The following is an 18,082-nucleotide window of genomic DNA, read 5'->3' on the forward strand; positions in this document are numbered from 1 at the left end:
TTGGCAACAGTGTATAGTCTCAGCCTTGATTTTACCAACACATCTTATTAGAACATGCCTCAGGGTTCCCCGATATCACCTATATTATTCAATATCATGATGGCCCTGTTCGGCAAGAAACTGGAAAAAATGGGACTAAAGCCATTTATATATGCTGATGATGTTACCATCTACATACCTTTCAACAACAGTATCACCGAAATACTGGATAAGGTAAAAAAGGGATAGGCCTGATGCAAAATTGGGCCACTATTTTCAAACTTAAACTAAACCAAGACAAAACCAAACTCCTGGTTTTATCCAGCTCGCACAATGCCACCACTACCTACCAAACCCTCACAACAGACCAACAAATGTACCAAATTGAAACACAACAAAAAATACTAAGAATTATCCTCAATAAACATGTCTCTTGAAAACCAGGTTTCTGCAGACATGTCAAAAGCTTCAAAACACTATGGAAACTGAGAAGATCAGAGATTATTTCCCCAGACAATCATTCCGTCTCACAGTACAGACACTGATACTGTCCCAACTAGACTATTGCAATGCAGCATACGTACGATGCAAAGAAAACCTACTAAATTCACTGCAGACCATCCAAAATATGGCAAGAGGTTTTTCAAAATATCCAAAGTTGGACTTAGATGTCATATCGAAAATGCCCCTCCACACCACACAACTTTGTAATTGGAATACATCAATGCAATCTCTAATCACTGTTAAATGTAAGCCATATAAGTACATAAGTAATGCCATTCTGGGAAAAGACCAAAGGCCCATCAAGCCCAGCATCCTGTCCCCGACAGCGGCCAATCCAGGTCAAGGGCACCTGGCAGCTTCCCAAATGTACAAACATTCTATACATGTTATTCCCGAAATTGTGGATTTTTCCCAAGTCCATTTAGTAGCAGTCTATGGACTTGTCCTTTAGGAAACCAACCTAACCCTTTTTAAACTCTGCCAAGCTAACCGCCTTCACCACATTCTCCGGCAACGAACTCCAGAGTTTAATTACGCGTTGGGTGAATAAAAAATTTCTCCTATTGTTTTAAATGTACTACACTGTAGTTTCATCGCATGCCCCCTAGTCCTACTATTTTTGGAAAGCGTGAACAGACGCTTCACATCCACCTGTTCCACTCCACTCATTATTTTATATACCTCTATCATGTCTCCCCTCAGCCGTCTCTTCTCCAACATGAAAAGCCCTAGCCTCCTTAGTCTTTTTTCATAGGGAAGTCGTCCCATCCCCACTATCATTTTTGTCGCCTTTCGCTGCACCTTTTCCAATTCCACTATATCTTTCTTGAGATGCGGCGACCAGAATTAGACACAATACTCAAGGTGCCGTCGCACCATGAAACGATACAACAGCATTATAGCATCCTCACACCTGTTTTCTATACCTTTCCTAATAATACCCAACATTCTATTCGCTTTCCTAGCCGCAGCAGCACACTGAGCAGAAGGTTTCAGTGTATTATCAACGACGACACACAGATCCCTTTCTTGGTCTGTAACTGCTAATGTGGAACCAAACCCATGTCGTGCCTCAGTGCCGTGCTATGCACTAGGTCTGCCGGATCAACCGAAATGGGCCTAGACACGTGTGCCTGTAGAACAATAAACGGCCATAACGGGTTTTAAGGTCCGTCGCCGTATTGGACAGCTTATAACGCATTAATTTTTCGAATTAGATAACACGGCGTGGCCGGCCACAACGGGGCTCGAAGGTCCGTTGCCATATAGTGCGTAACTGTCGGCCAAGTATTAGTGGCCAGCCATCACCGCATCTTAACGTGCGGTGTGCCGCTGAGGCAGGAGAAGAGCAAAAATGACGTACCATTAAAGGTGTTTTCGTCTCCCTGAGATCGTTTGCGCCTCGGTTTAGTACTGTGCACAAGGTCTTCTGAGTCGTGCCTCAGTGCCGTGCTATGCACTGCGGATTGTGAGCACTGCATGGCCGGCCAAAAACGGCAACCGCGCTGTGGCAAACCCATCTGCCATGCGCCATGGGCAGCGTATGTGGGACTCTAGCCTAGTGCGCGTAATGCCGTGAGGCAGCTAACCCGAGATGGCCGGCCATCCTGGAAAAGCTAAATGGGGGTCGGCAGGAGAAAGCTAAAATGCCTTGCAGCTGCACAAAGTTTTAAATGTCTACATACCGTAAAATTTGTTCTCAATTTGCTGGAATATTGTGCTCTGCTGTAAGAGCTTCTTTGGCTGTACTCTGCACAAGCTCTGCCCAGGGAAGACACAAAACATGTGCCTGTAAAACTTTCAGGAGCTGCTGCCCAGGGTTGCTCTTCTCCTGCTTCCAAATTCAAAAGGACTTCCTGTGCAGTTCAAATTCCTCTCTCCTCCTCCCTTGCTCCTCCCCTTCTTTCCTGCCCCCTCCCCTTGCTACCCCTTGTTTCCCTCCCACTACTACCTCTGCTCTCTAGCTAGGCCCTCCCTGTACCCTCCCCCACACTTCTGTCTTCGCTGGCCTTCAGCCCGGTTGTGGTCGGCCCCCCCTTTAATGGGTGTGCCTGGTTCTTTTCTAATGCATTTATTTGTTATTCTCATGCTTCTGTTACGGTCGATGGACTCCTGATACAGGTGTTATCACCGAAACACAGCCGTGTCAAGTCCTTGAAATAAAGTGTACCACTGTTTTACTCACTTGGATTCATTTGTATCTCACTTCCTTTTTCTGGCTGTGCTACCCTCGTGAGGTTCCTGCTTGCTCCTCCATTCTCATTCCCTCAATCTACAAGTCCGCAATTTATTTTCAGTTCATATTGCACTGATACAGTCCAGGTAGAAGTCTTTTACAAATCAGAAATCTATTTCTCTGGGTTTGCCAGTAAGGGAAGTTTACTTGCTCTATGTTGCAAGAATAAATGCTAATTTGACCTTTCCAATGTTTGTATAAATGTGAAGTTCACATTCATCCCAACAGCAGAGCAGCTGGCAGCCAGTAAAATTATATCATCATATTTATCCTTGTGAATTCATATTCACTCCAATAATATAAATACATTTCTAGTAATGTAAAACGTAATGCACACAAACAAAGGGAATATTTCTTATGTTTATTATTAAAATCAAAATTCAGTACCAATTTTTGAAACTTTGACCCATTCAGCACTGCTGAAATCTAACTTATCTTTTGCGAAGGCTTATGCATCCTTTCTAGGGCTTATTTGCAGTATAGGCAGTCAATACAATGCTCTTACACAGAAACATACATCTCTCTATACAGGGATCTATTACCATGTTTTGCATAGCACATTCCATTTGTTCATTGTACTATATAAGGACACATGGAGGACAGTTTTAAAACAGGGTGCTAGGCAGTGGGTTTGCAGCCCCCCAAGGTCTGCTGGTCTGGCAGACGGGGGTCCGCAAAGCCTCATCAGCAGACGCTTTCCTGCGATATTTGCTGCCATGCTGCCTGCCCTGCTTAACCCCTTCCCCGTGCATATGCTCGTTTTTAGTGACCATGCCAGCCCAGGCGTGTGGGCTTAAAGCAGGCGTCAAGAGCGGTGGGGAGGTGGAGCAAAACGTGTACCTCCCCCCCACACTTTGGGCTCATGCCCTCTCCCAAATTGAGGTCTGGCTACACCTCTGGTGCTAGGCAGAGAAGGCACATAGGTGCCTATGCTGCCCACGTTCATAAATGCAACATATTTGCCATGCCTTATAAAATAAGGCACTCCTATTCTCCGCACCCAAACATGTCAGTGTCAGACTTGTGAGTTCTTGTACCAAGTAGAAAGCTGCTGAGCCCAGTACTCGAACCAGGTTCTGCTTGGCAGCTGGACAACCACGGGTTTCACCTGCGCTGACCGCCGTTCCCCAGAGGTTGAGCCCCTAGGTGCGGGCGGCCTGCAGGACTTACGGGACGGAGCTGGAATTGGGGTGATGAATGTATCGGCCAGGCAGGCAGCAGGTCAAAAGAGTAATCCAGGTACAGGCAAGTCAGTAGGCAGGCGGCAGGCAAGAAAGTAATCCAGGTACAGGGAAGTCAGTAGGCAGGCAACAGAGTAATCCAGGTACAGGCGAAAGTCAGTAGGCAGGCGGCAGGCAAGAGAGTAATCCAGGTACAGGCAAAGTCAGCAAAGAGGGACCAGTAGATAAGAACCAGACTACAGAGTTAGAAACACCTACCAAAGTAGAAGCCGAAGCATGGAGTTCAGGGACAGCTCAGCTGATAAAATGCTGGCGTCTGACATCAGCATGGAGAAGGGGCACAGCCATAGGACAAGAGCAGGGGAAGGAGGAACAAGAAGACCAATAGGTGAGAAGCAAGGGAAGCCAGGCAGAGGAAGAGCAGACCCAGGTGGGTGGAAGCAAAGCAATCAAGGAGCCTGGAAGCCAGGCAGAGAGAGAGAGAGAGAGCAGAAACAGGCGCATGGAAGCAAAGCAATTAAGGAGCCTGCAACCACTGCTATCTGAACAAACCCAGAGAGGACTACACACACATGGCTCAGGCAGTGCCAGTCAAGTGTGCGTGTCGACAGGACCCCGCATAGCCCAGGAACGCCACTTGTGTTGAGGTAGGGGACATGACAGTCCCCTAGCTAAAAAATATAAAAAACATTCAAAGCAACTTAAGCAGGCAGGGTTACGTCACCTGTGTGAGGCTATCCACCGATATTCAGCAGCAATTAACCAGATAGTGTCACTGAATACCAGCACTAGCTCCCAGATTCTATCAAAGTTGCCGGGCGGGACACAGGGAGGGAAGGTCCGAAGGGAGGCGATCTGCAGACTGTCGCTGCTGCGCTTCTTTCACACGGAGCGAAGTCGAGGTGAGGCGCTATGATTTGAATTCAGGGGGGCCCGGCCCAGTGGTGGACAGAGGGGGGCGGCAGCGGGGCCCTGGGGGCGGCCTAGTCTCTCGGCGGCCCTGTTGAACATTCAGGCATAAAGCTGGCAGTGAAAAAATTGCTGAACACTGCTGGCTGACTATTTACCTCTAAACTCCTAGAAAGCAACTGGACAGTTATACCTGCCAATTAAAACCTGAAAAAGTGTTATTTTACTGACACATTAAATATGGGTTTAGTGTGTGGGAAAATCCAGAGTTAAAATGTGCTAAACTCATTTTTAAACGCATTTAGGGGACCTTTTACTAAGCTATGCTACAAATTGGCCTGCGCTATTTTCAGCACATGATTTCCTGCACACTGAGGCACTTTTAGTGCAGCTGTAAAATGGCCACAATTTCTTCCCCCCCCCCCCCCCCATTAATTGCCATGTGCTAATTTTCCAATTAACGTGTGGTCATTTACGTGGGAGCCTTTACAACCATTTATTAGGTGATAAGGGCTCCCATGCTAATCAGCAGCACATAATGATTTGCAGATTAGCACAGGGCACACCTACTCTCCGCACCCAAACATGCCCCCTCAGTAAAAAAATATTTTCTATTTTTTAGCGCGGGACTGGTGCACGCAGATCCCATAATTACTACATGACATCTACGCGCATCCTGCGATCGTGCCTTTTAGCATGCAGTAAACACGCATTAGTGCTTACCACCACTTAATAAAAGAGCCCCTTAGTCATTAAAATGTCTGTCAAGCATATTTTCCCTCTCTTTTTCTTCCTTACTTTGGAGTATCATATTTAAGGGTCCCTTTTACTAAAGGGTTGGTGCACAGCAATGGGCTTTCCGTGAGCCAATCCGGAACTACCGCAGAAGCCCAGTGGTAGTTGCCACCCCGCAGCACGCCCCATTTCCGGTGCTACAAAAATATTTTCTATTTTTGTAGCGTTGGTGCTTACCTAACGGTAATCGGTTACTGCCAGGTTAGTACGGGAGCCCTTACCACCACCTCAATGGGTGATGGAAAGTGCTCTCCCCCCACCCCCACCCCCACCAAAATGGCCGTGCAGTACGTGGTTTACTTACAGCATTCACTGGAGCTACCTCTTTTCCGTGTGCTCCAGTGAATGCTATTTATGAATGCAAAGCATGAGCCTTCGAATTAATACATTATTTAGATAGATCCAATGGTGGACATTTGAATACTTGATCTATCTACTTTCCGTTTGTTGGAAGTTGTTGGGAATGCCCCAAGAAGTTACTAAACAGGCTTTGCAGTTACGATGTGGTAATTTGGGCACTTAAAAAGAAGCTCTATAACTGGGTGACCACATTTAGGTACCACATGTACTCATACATGTACAGAATACCAGCAGTTTCATGGTAAGTGTATACTCATGTGTTAACTGGCAGCAAACCAACTACATGTTTTTTTTTGTTAAGTGGCATAGGGCCAGATTGTAGGGGTCTTTTACTAAGCAGCGGTAAGCCCAACGGTTACTGCTCGCTAAACTGGAAGTACCACCGAGATATCGCAGCAGCCCGGTGGTAGTTCCCACCACCAGTGCATGCCACATCCAGTACTACAAAAATTTTTATTTTTATTTTTGTAGCGCCAGTGTTTACCCAGCAGTAATCGGGCCTTTGCCTGGTGGCTGCCGGGCTAGTGCAGGAGCCCTTACTGCCACCTCAATGGGTGGTGGTAAGTGCTCCCCCCTGAAATGGCCGCACTGCAAGTGCTTCACTTGCCGCACAGCCTTTTCCCGCTGCGGTAAAAGGGGGCCTTAGCGCGCATCAAAACACCTTTTGAGGCAGCTTAGTAAAAGGACCCATAAGTAAATGGTGCCAAAGTTAGGCAGCATTCCACCTTATAATTGAAAGAGAAAAACGCCTAGATTTCGACCCAAATCGGGAGATAGACGTTTATCTCACAAAAACGAATAAATCGGTATAATGGAAAGCCGATTTTGGACGTTTTCAACTGCACTCCATCGCGGAAGCGTACAAAGTTGACGGGGGCATGTCGGAGGCGTGGTGAAGGTGGAACTGGGGCATGGTTATCACCCGAACAGAGATGGGCGCCTTTCGCCGATAATGGAAAAAAAGTATGCGTTTCTAGCTAGAATTTAGGGCACTTTTCCTGGACCCTGTTTTTTTCACGAATAAGGCCCCAAAAGTGCCCTAAATGACCAGATTACCACCAGAGGGAATCGGGGATGACCTCCCCTGACTCCCCCAGTGGTCACTAACCCCCTCCCACCACAAAAAATGATGTTTCACAACTTTTTATTTTCACCCTCAAATGTCATACCCACCTCCCTGGCAGCAGTATGCAGGTCCCTGGAGCAGTTGTTAGGGGGTGCAGTGGACTTCAGGCAGGTGGACCCAGGCCCATCCCCCCCCCTACCTGTTACAATTGTGCTGCTTAATGCTTAGTCGTCCAACCCCCCCCCCAAACCCACTGTACCCACATGTAGGTGCCCCCCTTCATCCCTTAGGGCTATAGTAATGGTGTAAACTTGTGGGCAGTGGGTTTTGAGGGGGATTTGGGGGGCTCAACACACAAGGGAAGGGTGCTATGCACCTGGGAGCTCTTTTACCTTTTTTTTTTGTTTTTGTAAAAGTGCCCTCTAGGGTGCCCGGTTGGTGTCCTGGCATGTGAGGGGGACCAGTGCACTACGACTCCTGGCCCCTCCCACGAACAAATGCCTTGGATTTATTCGTTTTTGAGCTGGGCGCTTTCATTTTCCATTATCACTGAAAAACAAAAACGCCCAGCTCACAAATTGTCGAATAAAACATGGACGTCTATTTTTTTCGAAAATACGGTTCGGCCCGCCCCTTCACGGACCCGTTCTCGGAGATAAACGCCCATGGAGATAGACGTTTTCGTTCAATTATGCCCCTCAACATGATCTACGCTGATAGTATTGTGTATAGTGTGCTCTGCTTGGCGCACTTCTCGTGCCTAACTTTGTGCACAAGCATTTACACCTCCCACCTGCTCATGCCCAACTGATGGGAGTTAAGTGCACAGATTCAGGTATTCTATAACATCACACCTAATTTCTGACAATGCCCCTGATCAATGGCCATGCCTCCTTTTGAGTTGTGCACTATGGGGCCCTGTTACTAAGCTGCGGTAGGGCTAATGCATGCCAAATCGACACTGCTGTTTGGGTAGAGCGGGCGCCCAGCGGTAATTCTGGTGTGCGCTGTTTCCTGAGGAAGAAAATAAATTTCTATTTTCTACCATGGGGGCATTCTTTGCAGTAATCGGCAGCACAGCCACATTGCCGTATGCCGTCTGATTACCGCATAGGTAGCGTGTGAGCCCTTACCACCAAGTAAATAGGTGGCGGTAAGGGCTCAGGCCGTAAGTAGCTGTGCACTACTTTTAATATTAGCGCACAGCCATTTACGGCCCCATTTAAAAAAGGCCTTTTTACCTGTTGCGGTAAAAAATAGCCCAGCACGCACCAATTACACGCACCCACACTAGCGCAGGCCACTTTTTACTGCAGCTTAGTAAATGGACCCCTATGAAATTTAGGCACCCATGCTACAGAATAGGGCATAGAGCAGATCCATGCGTAACTCATCATCATTACTACCAATTAATTGCTTGTTAACTCCAATAATTGATTGATAGTGCCTAATTGACTAAATTAGAGCAACCTGTATAGAATCTAGGGGATAGTGTGTAAATGCAAGGTGGGCATTCACACAGGTGGAGCATGAAAGGGTCATAGGCAATGCCTATGTGACCACAGTTGTGACAGGTCTATTGCTACGGGCAAGTAAATATTAGGCACACTGATACCGATGTACGCTACTATGCAATAACAGAATCTGGGCACTCAGATGCTGTTATAGCACAGGCTCTTACCTCCAAAGCATCAGAGTGCCTGAAAGGAGGCACCCACTTAAAAAAAGTGGGCAATAAGTACAAAATGTTAATAAAAGTGCTTTATTTTTGTACAAGTAAACCTTTTTTGGGGCCTTATTTTCCAAGAAAAAGTACAAAGTGTTGACCACACAGAACCCTTGAAGCATCTCCAAGGTCCCAGTCTGTGTCTGACCATTTCCTTGTCTACCATGACCTACTGTGACTCAGCCTGGTAGAACTGGATATCTTCAAGTCAGGGTTTCAACTAATTACAGCTGACCAGGCAATGTGAAGAACACCAGATTTTTCATGATTATTGGATGGATGCAGGTAGCATCCAAATCAATATTATTCAGTGGGCGATAGCAGTCATATTTGACTGCAAATGAATAAAGGAGACTGATGAAGAAGAACCATATCATGGAACAGGGAAAATTGTGTGCTCTAGGTTCATCAACAAGGCTCTGGTGATTGAAGCCTTGACCCTCTGGGAGGAAGAACCAGGCACAAAAATGGATTGCTGAGAGCTGGAGGATAATTTCTGGTTCATTTGGTGCCTTTGTACCTCAAATGATGCACAGAGTGAGCATTCTTAAGAGACCCAAGGATAGTCCCCTAGAAAAACATATAGCCTGCTGTTATCAACCTCAAGATCTCACTTTCGTCTTCTATAAAGGAACATGTGGTATTAAGGTCAGATCCCTAAATCTGATTAAAAATTCACCAGAAATAACTGCATATATGAAAGTCCACAGAATAGCAAATGTCTGCCCAGTGGCATAGCCTGGGGGGCTGGGCCCCTCCCTTTTGGGCTCAGACTCTCCCCCCCCCCCCCAAAAAAAAAAAAAAAATTTGTGGCACCCATTGAATGACTAGTAGGGATACCCAAGCCTCACCAGCCGAGGTAGTCAGCTGCCCAAAACCGCACCACTTCCTCCACTGCCTCCAGAGAAGTTGGTGCCATATGGGGAGTGCTAGTGTCAGCAGCCATCAACTTCTTCTCTACCTAGGTAGCACAGGGGGGCTTGGGTAGTGGGACAGCTAGTGGGTTTTGGGCATCCCTACCAACAAAGGTATGATTTTTATCATGGTTGGTGGTGGGGAGATAAGAGCAGAGAGCTGGGGGCGGGCGGGGACAGAGAGTAGGCATGTCCTGTGCTAATCAGTTGCCACAGCTACACTGCAGTGTGCTAATCAATTAGCACACGATTAGTGGTGAGCCCTTACCGCCTACAAAATAGGTGATGGTAAGAGCTCATGCAAAAGCTGGAAAATTAGTGCGTGGCCATTAATAGGGAAAATAGAAAAAATTGTGGTTAAAAATAACTTTAGTGTGTGGGAATGACCCACATAAGGATAGGCTAAGGCCACTTTTTACCGCTGTTTGGTAACAGACCCCATAGTTCTCCTCCAGATCAAAAGTCATAGTTCTAAATTTGAAAAAAGAGGACATACATAAGAGTTTGAAACAAAAAAGGGCATCCAAGGCAAGGCCACTTATATGAGTTGCTGTGGTTGGATGAAGCCATTAAAAAAAATTAGCCCCTGAGCACTTACCACCACCTATTTTCTAGGTGGTAAGGGCTCACACGTCAACCCTGGGCTAATCAGTTAGCATGCAGTAATGTAGCTGCACTAAAGGGCCCTTTTACTAAGTTGTAGTAGAGCTAACATGTGAGTAGCACACACCAAATTGGCACTACCGCCAGGGTAGCTCAAGCACTTGGTGGTAATTCGGAAGCTGATGTGTGCTGGTTCCTGTGGTAGAAAATAATTTTCTATTTTCTACCACGGGGGGGGGGGGGGGGAGTGGAATTTCCCGGCGGTAAATGGCAGCGTAGCCACATTGGCACGCTTTATGATTACCACACGAGTAGCGTGCGAGCCCTTACCAATAAGTCAATGGGTAACAGTAAGGGCTCAATGATCTAACTAACTTCTGCAAATCCCTAAAGACCTACCTCTTTAACAAAGCCTACCACAAGATCCCTTAACTAACTATAACACATCACCTACCCAACTCTACTCAGAATGTATCTTTTACTGCTTGACCAAACCAGTTGTTTTTCCTGACTTCTTTGTAACACAAATTGTTTTCTCTAACCTGGATATGGAGATGCCATAACAGGTCTTTGTAAGCCACATTGAGCCTGCAAATAGGTGGGAAAATGTGGGATACAAGTGCAATAAATAAATAAACAGATACATGCTACTTTTAATTTTAGCACACAGCTAAAATGCCTTTTTTCCCAGTCATGGTAAATAATGGCCCAGAATGTGTGAAAAACGTGTGCCCACACTACCGCAGGCCATTTTTTATCACAGCTTAGTAAAAGGGCCCCTAAATGATTAGTGCAGAAATGCCCACTCTCCACCCCAGCCACGCCTCTTCTGCGATAAAATAAAAAATATGCTTTAGCTTGCGGTTTGTGCATAAATCACAAAAGTACTGCAGGATGCCTGAGCACATCCTACAGTAAGCCATTTCAAGCTGTGGGTGCTAGAACTTACCACAGCTTAGTAACAGGACCCCTAAGGGACTGATTGTTTAAAGTCTTTTCCCATAGACACAGAAGACCTGATTCATGAAAACTTTGTTCCCATTCTTTGTCTATAGGAAAAAGTTTAATGAATCAAGCCCAACATGACAGAAAAGCCTTTGGAACAGGTTCAACTCTATCACTAAGCTGTGTTAATCAGCTAGCATGGGTTTTACCCAGCACTACACATTAGAAAGGACCTATGCTAACGCCATGTATTAAAAAGTGGAGGACAAAGCCCAAACTAGCTGCTTAAAAAAGGTAGGGAGTAGAAAGCAGGTGGGTCAGAGGCATGTCCGGCTGTAACAGCACGTGGTATGGTACCACACGTACCAAAGAATGGCTGCACTTCTCACTACTTCAAGAGGTACTGGACACTGCTACCACCCAGAACCACTGAGCTACTGAAGATGTTCCCAAGTAGGCCCCAGGGGTGTCAGGTTGGTGGGGGAGGAGTGGGGCCTCAGGGAGATGTGGGGTGTGCTGTGGCACTGCTATGTGGAATTATTAATTTTTGAATGGGCCCACACATTATCTGCAATGACAGATAGTGCAGGAGTGTCTGTACTACTTGCCACTGGAGGCAGCATAGTGCTGTGCAGGAAGTGTGTCCCCTAAGTGGTAAGTGCAAGGCAGATGCTGGACATGCCCTCTGCAGTACCACACAGGCTTTCCACTTGCACTAGATTTTACAACAAACCCACAATAAATGCAAAACCTTACCACACTCTAGTAAAAGAACTCATTCAAATTACTACCTGCTTATCAATATCTGATTAGACCTTCATGGTCAGCTAGGGACTGAGCATTACCTTTTACATTCCTATCAAGTAACCCTGAAGAATATTACTCCTTGCAGTATAAATAAAGCAAGAAAGAGCTGATTCTACAGAGAACGACTTTGTGCCTTGTCTTCTCTACCACTTCAGTGCATAAACTACTGAGAAACTGAAGGTGACAGGACATAAGAAGGTTGCACACTGAAACAAACGTGTCTGCTACACATGCTTGCCCTACTAAATCTCATAACCAAATATATCACACCAAATAGGTGTCGAAAGATGATAAATTGTCATAGGAATTCTTTAACACACTGCCACACTGTAGTAAAAAAAAAAAAACATTCCCCTAAATATACTTTCCATATGTTGGTTGCAACCCTTTTACTGATTGATGCAGACAGGAATCATTCCAAAGAAGAAATTCTGACACGTATTACAGCTGCAAAACTATTGCATTTGACACATGCATAATGATGACAGAGTCAGTACACTGATTACATTAGCAAATCAAGACTGAAGGACATCAATTTATTCTGGGAATGCTTACTTTTGATGAGGTCATCATTAGTGCAATGCCCCAACATGGACTGGTCATATACACTTTGACTCCTGGAGGACTGCGTTGCCTCTCTCTCTTCTACAACCGTATCTTCTTTGTCACATTTTTCTAAAACAAAGGAAAAAATACTGTTTTTATTTTTCATGTACAGGTTCCACAGACTACGAAAGAAGTACAGGTTCTGTAAATACAGTAAGGCAGAGTATCCAAATATGCAAGAACTGTTGTCTGAATGAAGGAATAAAGATGAGTCTGGATCTATTTCTATGAGAAAGGAGACACATCAAGATTTATTTAAATAATTTACTCCATCATTAAACTCAGAGAAAATACAATGGGTGGTCAATCGTAATATGAAATTATTTCCTTCTTAATACATAACCAAAAAGATGAATAAGCGACCATTTTAGAAAATGGGCTTAGCACATTTTAACATGGGAGTTTCCCATGTGCTAAGTCCATTTTTAATGCCACCATCAAAAAGGGCTCTTTTTATTTTCTTTATTTTGCAGATCCCATAATAATTTTTCCATTAGTGCATGAAATCTACAATAAAATTAATGCAGAAACACTTACCGCCTCCTATTTAGGAGATGCTAAGTGCTCTCGCATTAAATCTAGTTAAGCTACCATGCACTGATTGGTACATGCTAGCTAGTTAACACATGCAGGTCCATTCCCCACCCATGGCACACCCATTTCCAAAAAATACTTTCAAAAAGTCATTAATGCACACTTAGCTCGTGGAAGTATTTTTGTGGTATTTTCTGCATGCTAAATGCATGTTAAGGCTTAACACCCTTTAGTAAAAGAGCCCTCAAACAAATACTACCCATTCAGCCCTATCTAATGGCCTCAACCTAACCCCCATTAGATTAAAAAACAATAATCTTCAATTAATCAAATTTAATCTCCCTCAGCTCCCTGATTCCATAATTTTCTAATTAAAAAAATGTCATCTCAATGTAATGCCTATTCAGACCTAACCACCACTCATGTATCTTAAATTCAAACAATATTATACTTGGCAACTAAACCCTCTTAAAATTCATATCGCATGAGAGGTATCCAAACAGAACACTAGTCAAAAGTCTAGCAAAATAACCAGTTTAACTTATTTACAAAATACAAGACAGTTGTTTTTTTTTTCTTTGCATACATCTAAGGCAGTGATTCCCAAACCTGGTCCTGGACATCCCAGCCAGTCAGATTTTCAGGATACCCATGATGAATATTCACGAGACAGATTTAAATGCAAATCTCTCTCATGAATATTCTTTGTGGGTATCCTGAAAACCTGCCTGGCTGGGGTGCCTCCAGGACCAGGTTTGAGAACCACTGATCTAGGAGCATCAAATTTAATAGAAGGCGGCCAAAATAAGAAAAAGGTTACAGAACAGTTTTAAATCCTTTCTTAAAAATAAACATACTCTGACCTACCTTTAAATACACAGGGCATTCGTTGGCAGATAAACAAACAATCTCATTCTGTACCATATGCTTGTTGAAACAAGAAGGTCTTAAATCCTTTCTTGAAAATAGACATAGACTGAGCTGCTCTTAAAGACTCTAGTTATGATCATCACAATTTATAATACTCTTCCTACATTTCCTTATTTTACTGTATTCTCTACCATGTAAGATGCTTGCTTTTACTATGTAAGCCGCACTGGACCTGCTGTATGTGGGAAAGAGTGGGGTACAAATGTAATAAAGAAAGAAAGAAAGAAAGAATTCCACAGAAATGGACCCATCACCTTGAAGGTCATTTTATGCTATTCCTCTAGTCTCATATCTTGGAAAGAGAGAATTTCTAACAAAATTTGAGAAGATGATCTCAACATCCTAGATGGTTTATAAATTCTCAGTATGGTAGCAATCAATGGCGAGACAGAATTAGTGATAGCTTTAAACACCAACAATAACACTTTATACGTTAATTAACCCATTGTTCAACGTGTAGCCAGTGCAATTGTTGTAAAATCGGTGAAACGTGTTTGTAACATGAACAACCTGAAAGTACTCTAGCCACTGAATTCTGTGTGACTTGTAGGGCCCTCAAATTATATTTTGGTAATCCTATTAATAACCCATTATAATAGTCAAAATGTGGAATAATTAAGCTTTGAATCACAGTGCAGAAATTGGAAGCAAACTCTTCTCAGTGTAAAAAACACCACTTGAGTAAATTTCAATACATGTGGTATGTGTATATTTCTAAATTAATTGTACAGGAAATGCTGGGCACACCACCAACAGTTGACAGGGAGTCTTCACAGTTACCATGTGTTCATTTTGGCTATTAACATACAGCGACTGCTAAATTTGTAATGCCACTTAGAAAACAGGGCCTATATTTGCATCTCTGTCTGTCTTGGGTGGTAAATGGAGAGAGTCTGTGCTGAGTATATGCTGGTTCTATCCTGTGTTAGAAGATAGCAACCCTATCCAACTCACTGGTGTCCTACTAGCCAATCAGTGTGAGCAGCTGACTGACTGGATGATTGATTTTGTAGTTTGGTCTATTCGACGGCAGTATAGCACATGTTCAAAGAAAGAAAGAAATTGATGCTGATTGGACAGTGAGATTTTATGATATCCAAACTAGCATGCTGTCAGTCCCAGAGTTCAGTTAAGTAAGTCAAAAGTAATAAAAATAAAAGTAACAAAAATAATAAAAAAAAAACCTTTATACCAGTCAAGTAAGTCATGGCTGGTATAAAGGGTTTTTTTTATTATTTTTGTTTTTATCCATATTACTTAAGCATTAATGAGAGACTATTTATTTTCTAAAAAATAGAAATCTCAGTAAAAAAAAAAATGGTACTGCATTTCAGGAAGAATATTTATGGCACCCCGACATAATAGACCATGACAAAAAAACCCGACAAAAAAACCCCAGCAAAACAGAGTAAAACCAAAACAGACCATGACAAAAAAAAACCTCCCCCAAAAAACCCAAGACAAAATAGACTCTACACAAAACAGGACAGGGAAACCTCATTAATCAAGCTGGATTATCTTGTCAAGCAGATTTATGATTCTCACTAGATACCAAGTGTGGATAGTGAAGTCAAGCTGTAGGCAGGTGCCAGGACTTTCAAATGACAAGCCGTGGACTTTCTCAGTAAATCTATTTCATCAGACCCTTTTGTCAGGAGTCTATTTTGTCAGGGACTTTTATGTCGGGAACTTTTTTTGTTTGGAACTTTTTTGTCTGGTTTCTTTTGTCTGGTTTTTTTTTTTTGACCAGTTTCTGTTGACAGGGTGCCAGATACCCTTCCTTTTCTGAAATTGAAATTGGACATCCATATTTTGGCCCTTCCCTAGTCCCACCCATAACAATCCCAGATCATGCTCTCTTGACATACGGTCATACTTCAGTTCTAGACATTCATATCCTGGCCTTATAAAATCAGGATTTGGATATCCATGCAATATGGATGTCCAAAACAAGAACAGAGCTTCAAAAATAAGGCCCATGTACTTACTCCCTTTCCCCTTATTAACAGTGTAAATTAGGAGACAAAACACACAAGATTATAAAATTAGGGGTTAACATGTTCTAGGGGGTTGATTACTAAACCTTAGTTCGAGTTATCTGCAGAAGGCCTATAGGAATAAAATAGGCCCTGCTGCAGATAATTCGAGCTAAGCTTTAGGGCCTTGTTTACTAAAGTGTGTTAGTGTTTTTAGCACGCCTACACTTAACACTCGTGCTAGCTATGTAGGCGCCTATAGAGATATTGTAGGCACTTACATAGTTAACGTGCTTACATTGTTAACGCATGTTACAAATGTTAACGCGCCTATAACACTGCTTAGTAAACAGGGCCCTTAGTGTGTTAATTCATTTTAAAAGGAGCTTTACCATTTGCAGTTGAAATACTTGTGTCCTATTTTAAAATCTTCCATAATGTATTTTACATTTTGAGGAAATACATTTCTGAAATCACAAACATTCAGAATCAGAATGCAACGTAAGTTCGGTATGGTACACTCAGATCAAAGATGCCCTTTTAATTCACTGTATTGGTAAGCAGCTGCTACTGCAGTTGCTAAGGTTAATACTCAAATTCAGAGCTAAAACATTCATAGAAGCAATGAAAAAGTACAATGTATAAAGAACACTGTGTCCCTGCAGATGTGTTCCTCACGCACAGTTGCTTACTGTGTGAGAATGTCACAGTAATTCCAGAAGTCTGCAAATGTCTTTTTTACAAATCTCTGTTTCGTATTTCGTGTGACTCAATGCATAACCATGGGCTAGCGAGATTGCAGTGGCCTTATAAAAAGAGTCCAGCCTATCCAAAGAAGAATTTCACAGTCCTATGATTTCCTCTGCAATTAAACACAAATACACTTTTAAAAAAATGTTTTTGATAACACTTCCACAGAGAAAAACATGATTCTGGGCAACGAAAGTGGGTCAAGTTTAAACAATTTATACCATGATGCGTTCTTGGTGGCAGATTTATAACTACTATACATTTTTATAACCTTTTCTTTCCATAAAGCTTCTTCCTAATATTGTCATTCATCTTTCTGCCAACTAAAGGAATGAGAAATGATCACCATTATGAACATGTCAATAGTGCTTCCCGGAGTTTTCTCTCTCCTGCTCCTGTCAAGATGCGATCACTCGGGTCCCATCAGGAGCAGGAGAGAGAGACCCCGGTGCTGGGTCTCCCTTGGAGGCCCAGGCCCAGAGAATTTGGACAATTGAGTAGTGTGTCAATTTTACCTTTTACTATTGTGACTAAGCATTAGGAATGTGTTGGGAGATATGGACATTGAAGCATTGAACATAGTCATTCCTCATTGCAGTTACTCCAAATAAAAAAAACTATCTGTAGCATAACTAAAATTGCCCAAATGCAACTACTGATTTCAGATAAAAATTATGTCAAGAAATATCAAGTATAGTGCAGCTTGCTTATAAAAACTACTCCAGCCAATATTCAGCCCACCACGGTCAGCATTTTATTTTAAATGCTGGCTGCGGTGGGCTGATTTAGACATAAATATTCAGTACCAGGCCATATCCTCCAGTGAAGGGGAAGCCTAATGGTTAGTATAGTGGGCTGAGAACCTGGGGAACTGGGTTCAATTCCCACTACAATTCCTTATGACTCTGGGCAGGTCATTTAATTCTCCATTGCCCCAGGTAGAAAACCTAGGGGCCCTTTTACAAAGGCATGGCAAACCTACCGTGGGCTTGCCATGTGTCAATTTGGCACTACTGCAGGAGTCCAACAGTAGTTCCCTCCTCCACCGCACACCATTTCCAGCACTTTAAAAAATATTTTTCTATTTTTAGCTCTGGGGGCTTCCCCGGCTGTAATCAGGCAGAACAATGCGCTGCCTGATTACTTTTGGCATGGGAGCCCTTACCACCTCCTAAATAGGTGGCAGTAAGGGCTCTCCTAGGGAATGGCCATATGCAAGTGTTTACTTGCCACACAGCCATTTCCTTTTTTTTTTTTTTTT

General features: G+C 43.4%; 1 protein-coding gene across 1 annotated transcript in view; it reads right to left on the minus strand.

Moving 5' to 3' along the window:
- MDFIC (MyoD family inhibitor domain containing) overlaps window positions 1-18,082 on the minus strand; it is a 160,515-nt gene that overhangs the window by 86,355 nt on the left and 56,078 nt on the right. Inside the window, exon 3 of the mRNA XM_030216314.1 lies at window positions 12,581-12,700. Within this exon, the coding sequence (XP_030072174.1) occupies window positions 12,581-12,700 (120 nt within the window). The remainder of the gene's footprint in view (window positions 1-12,580; window positions 12,701-18,082) is intronic.

Source organism: Microcaecilia unicolor, chromosome 10, assembly GCF_901765095.1.
Source record: "Microcaecilia unicolor chromosome 10, aMicUni1.1, whole genome shotgun sequence".
NCBI classification, from domain to species: Eukaryota; Metazoa; Chordata; class Amphibia; order Gymnophiona; family Siphonopidae; genus Microcaecilia; species Microcaecilia unicolor.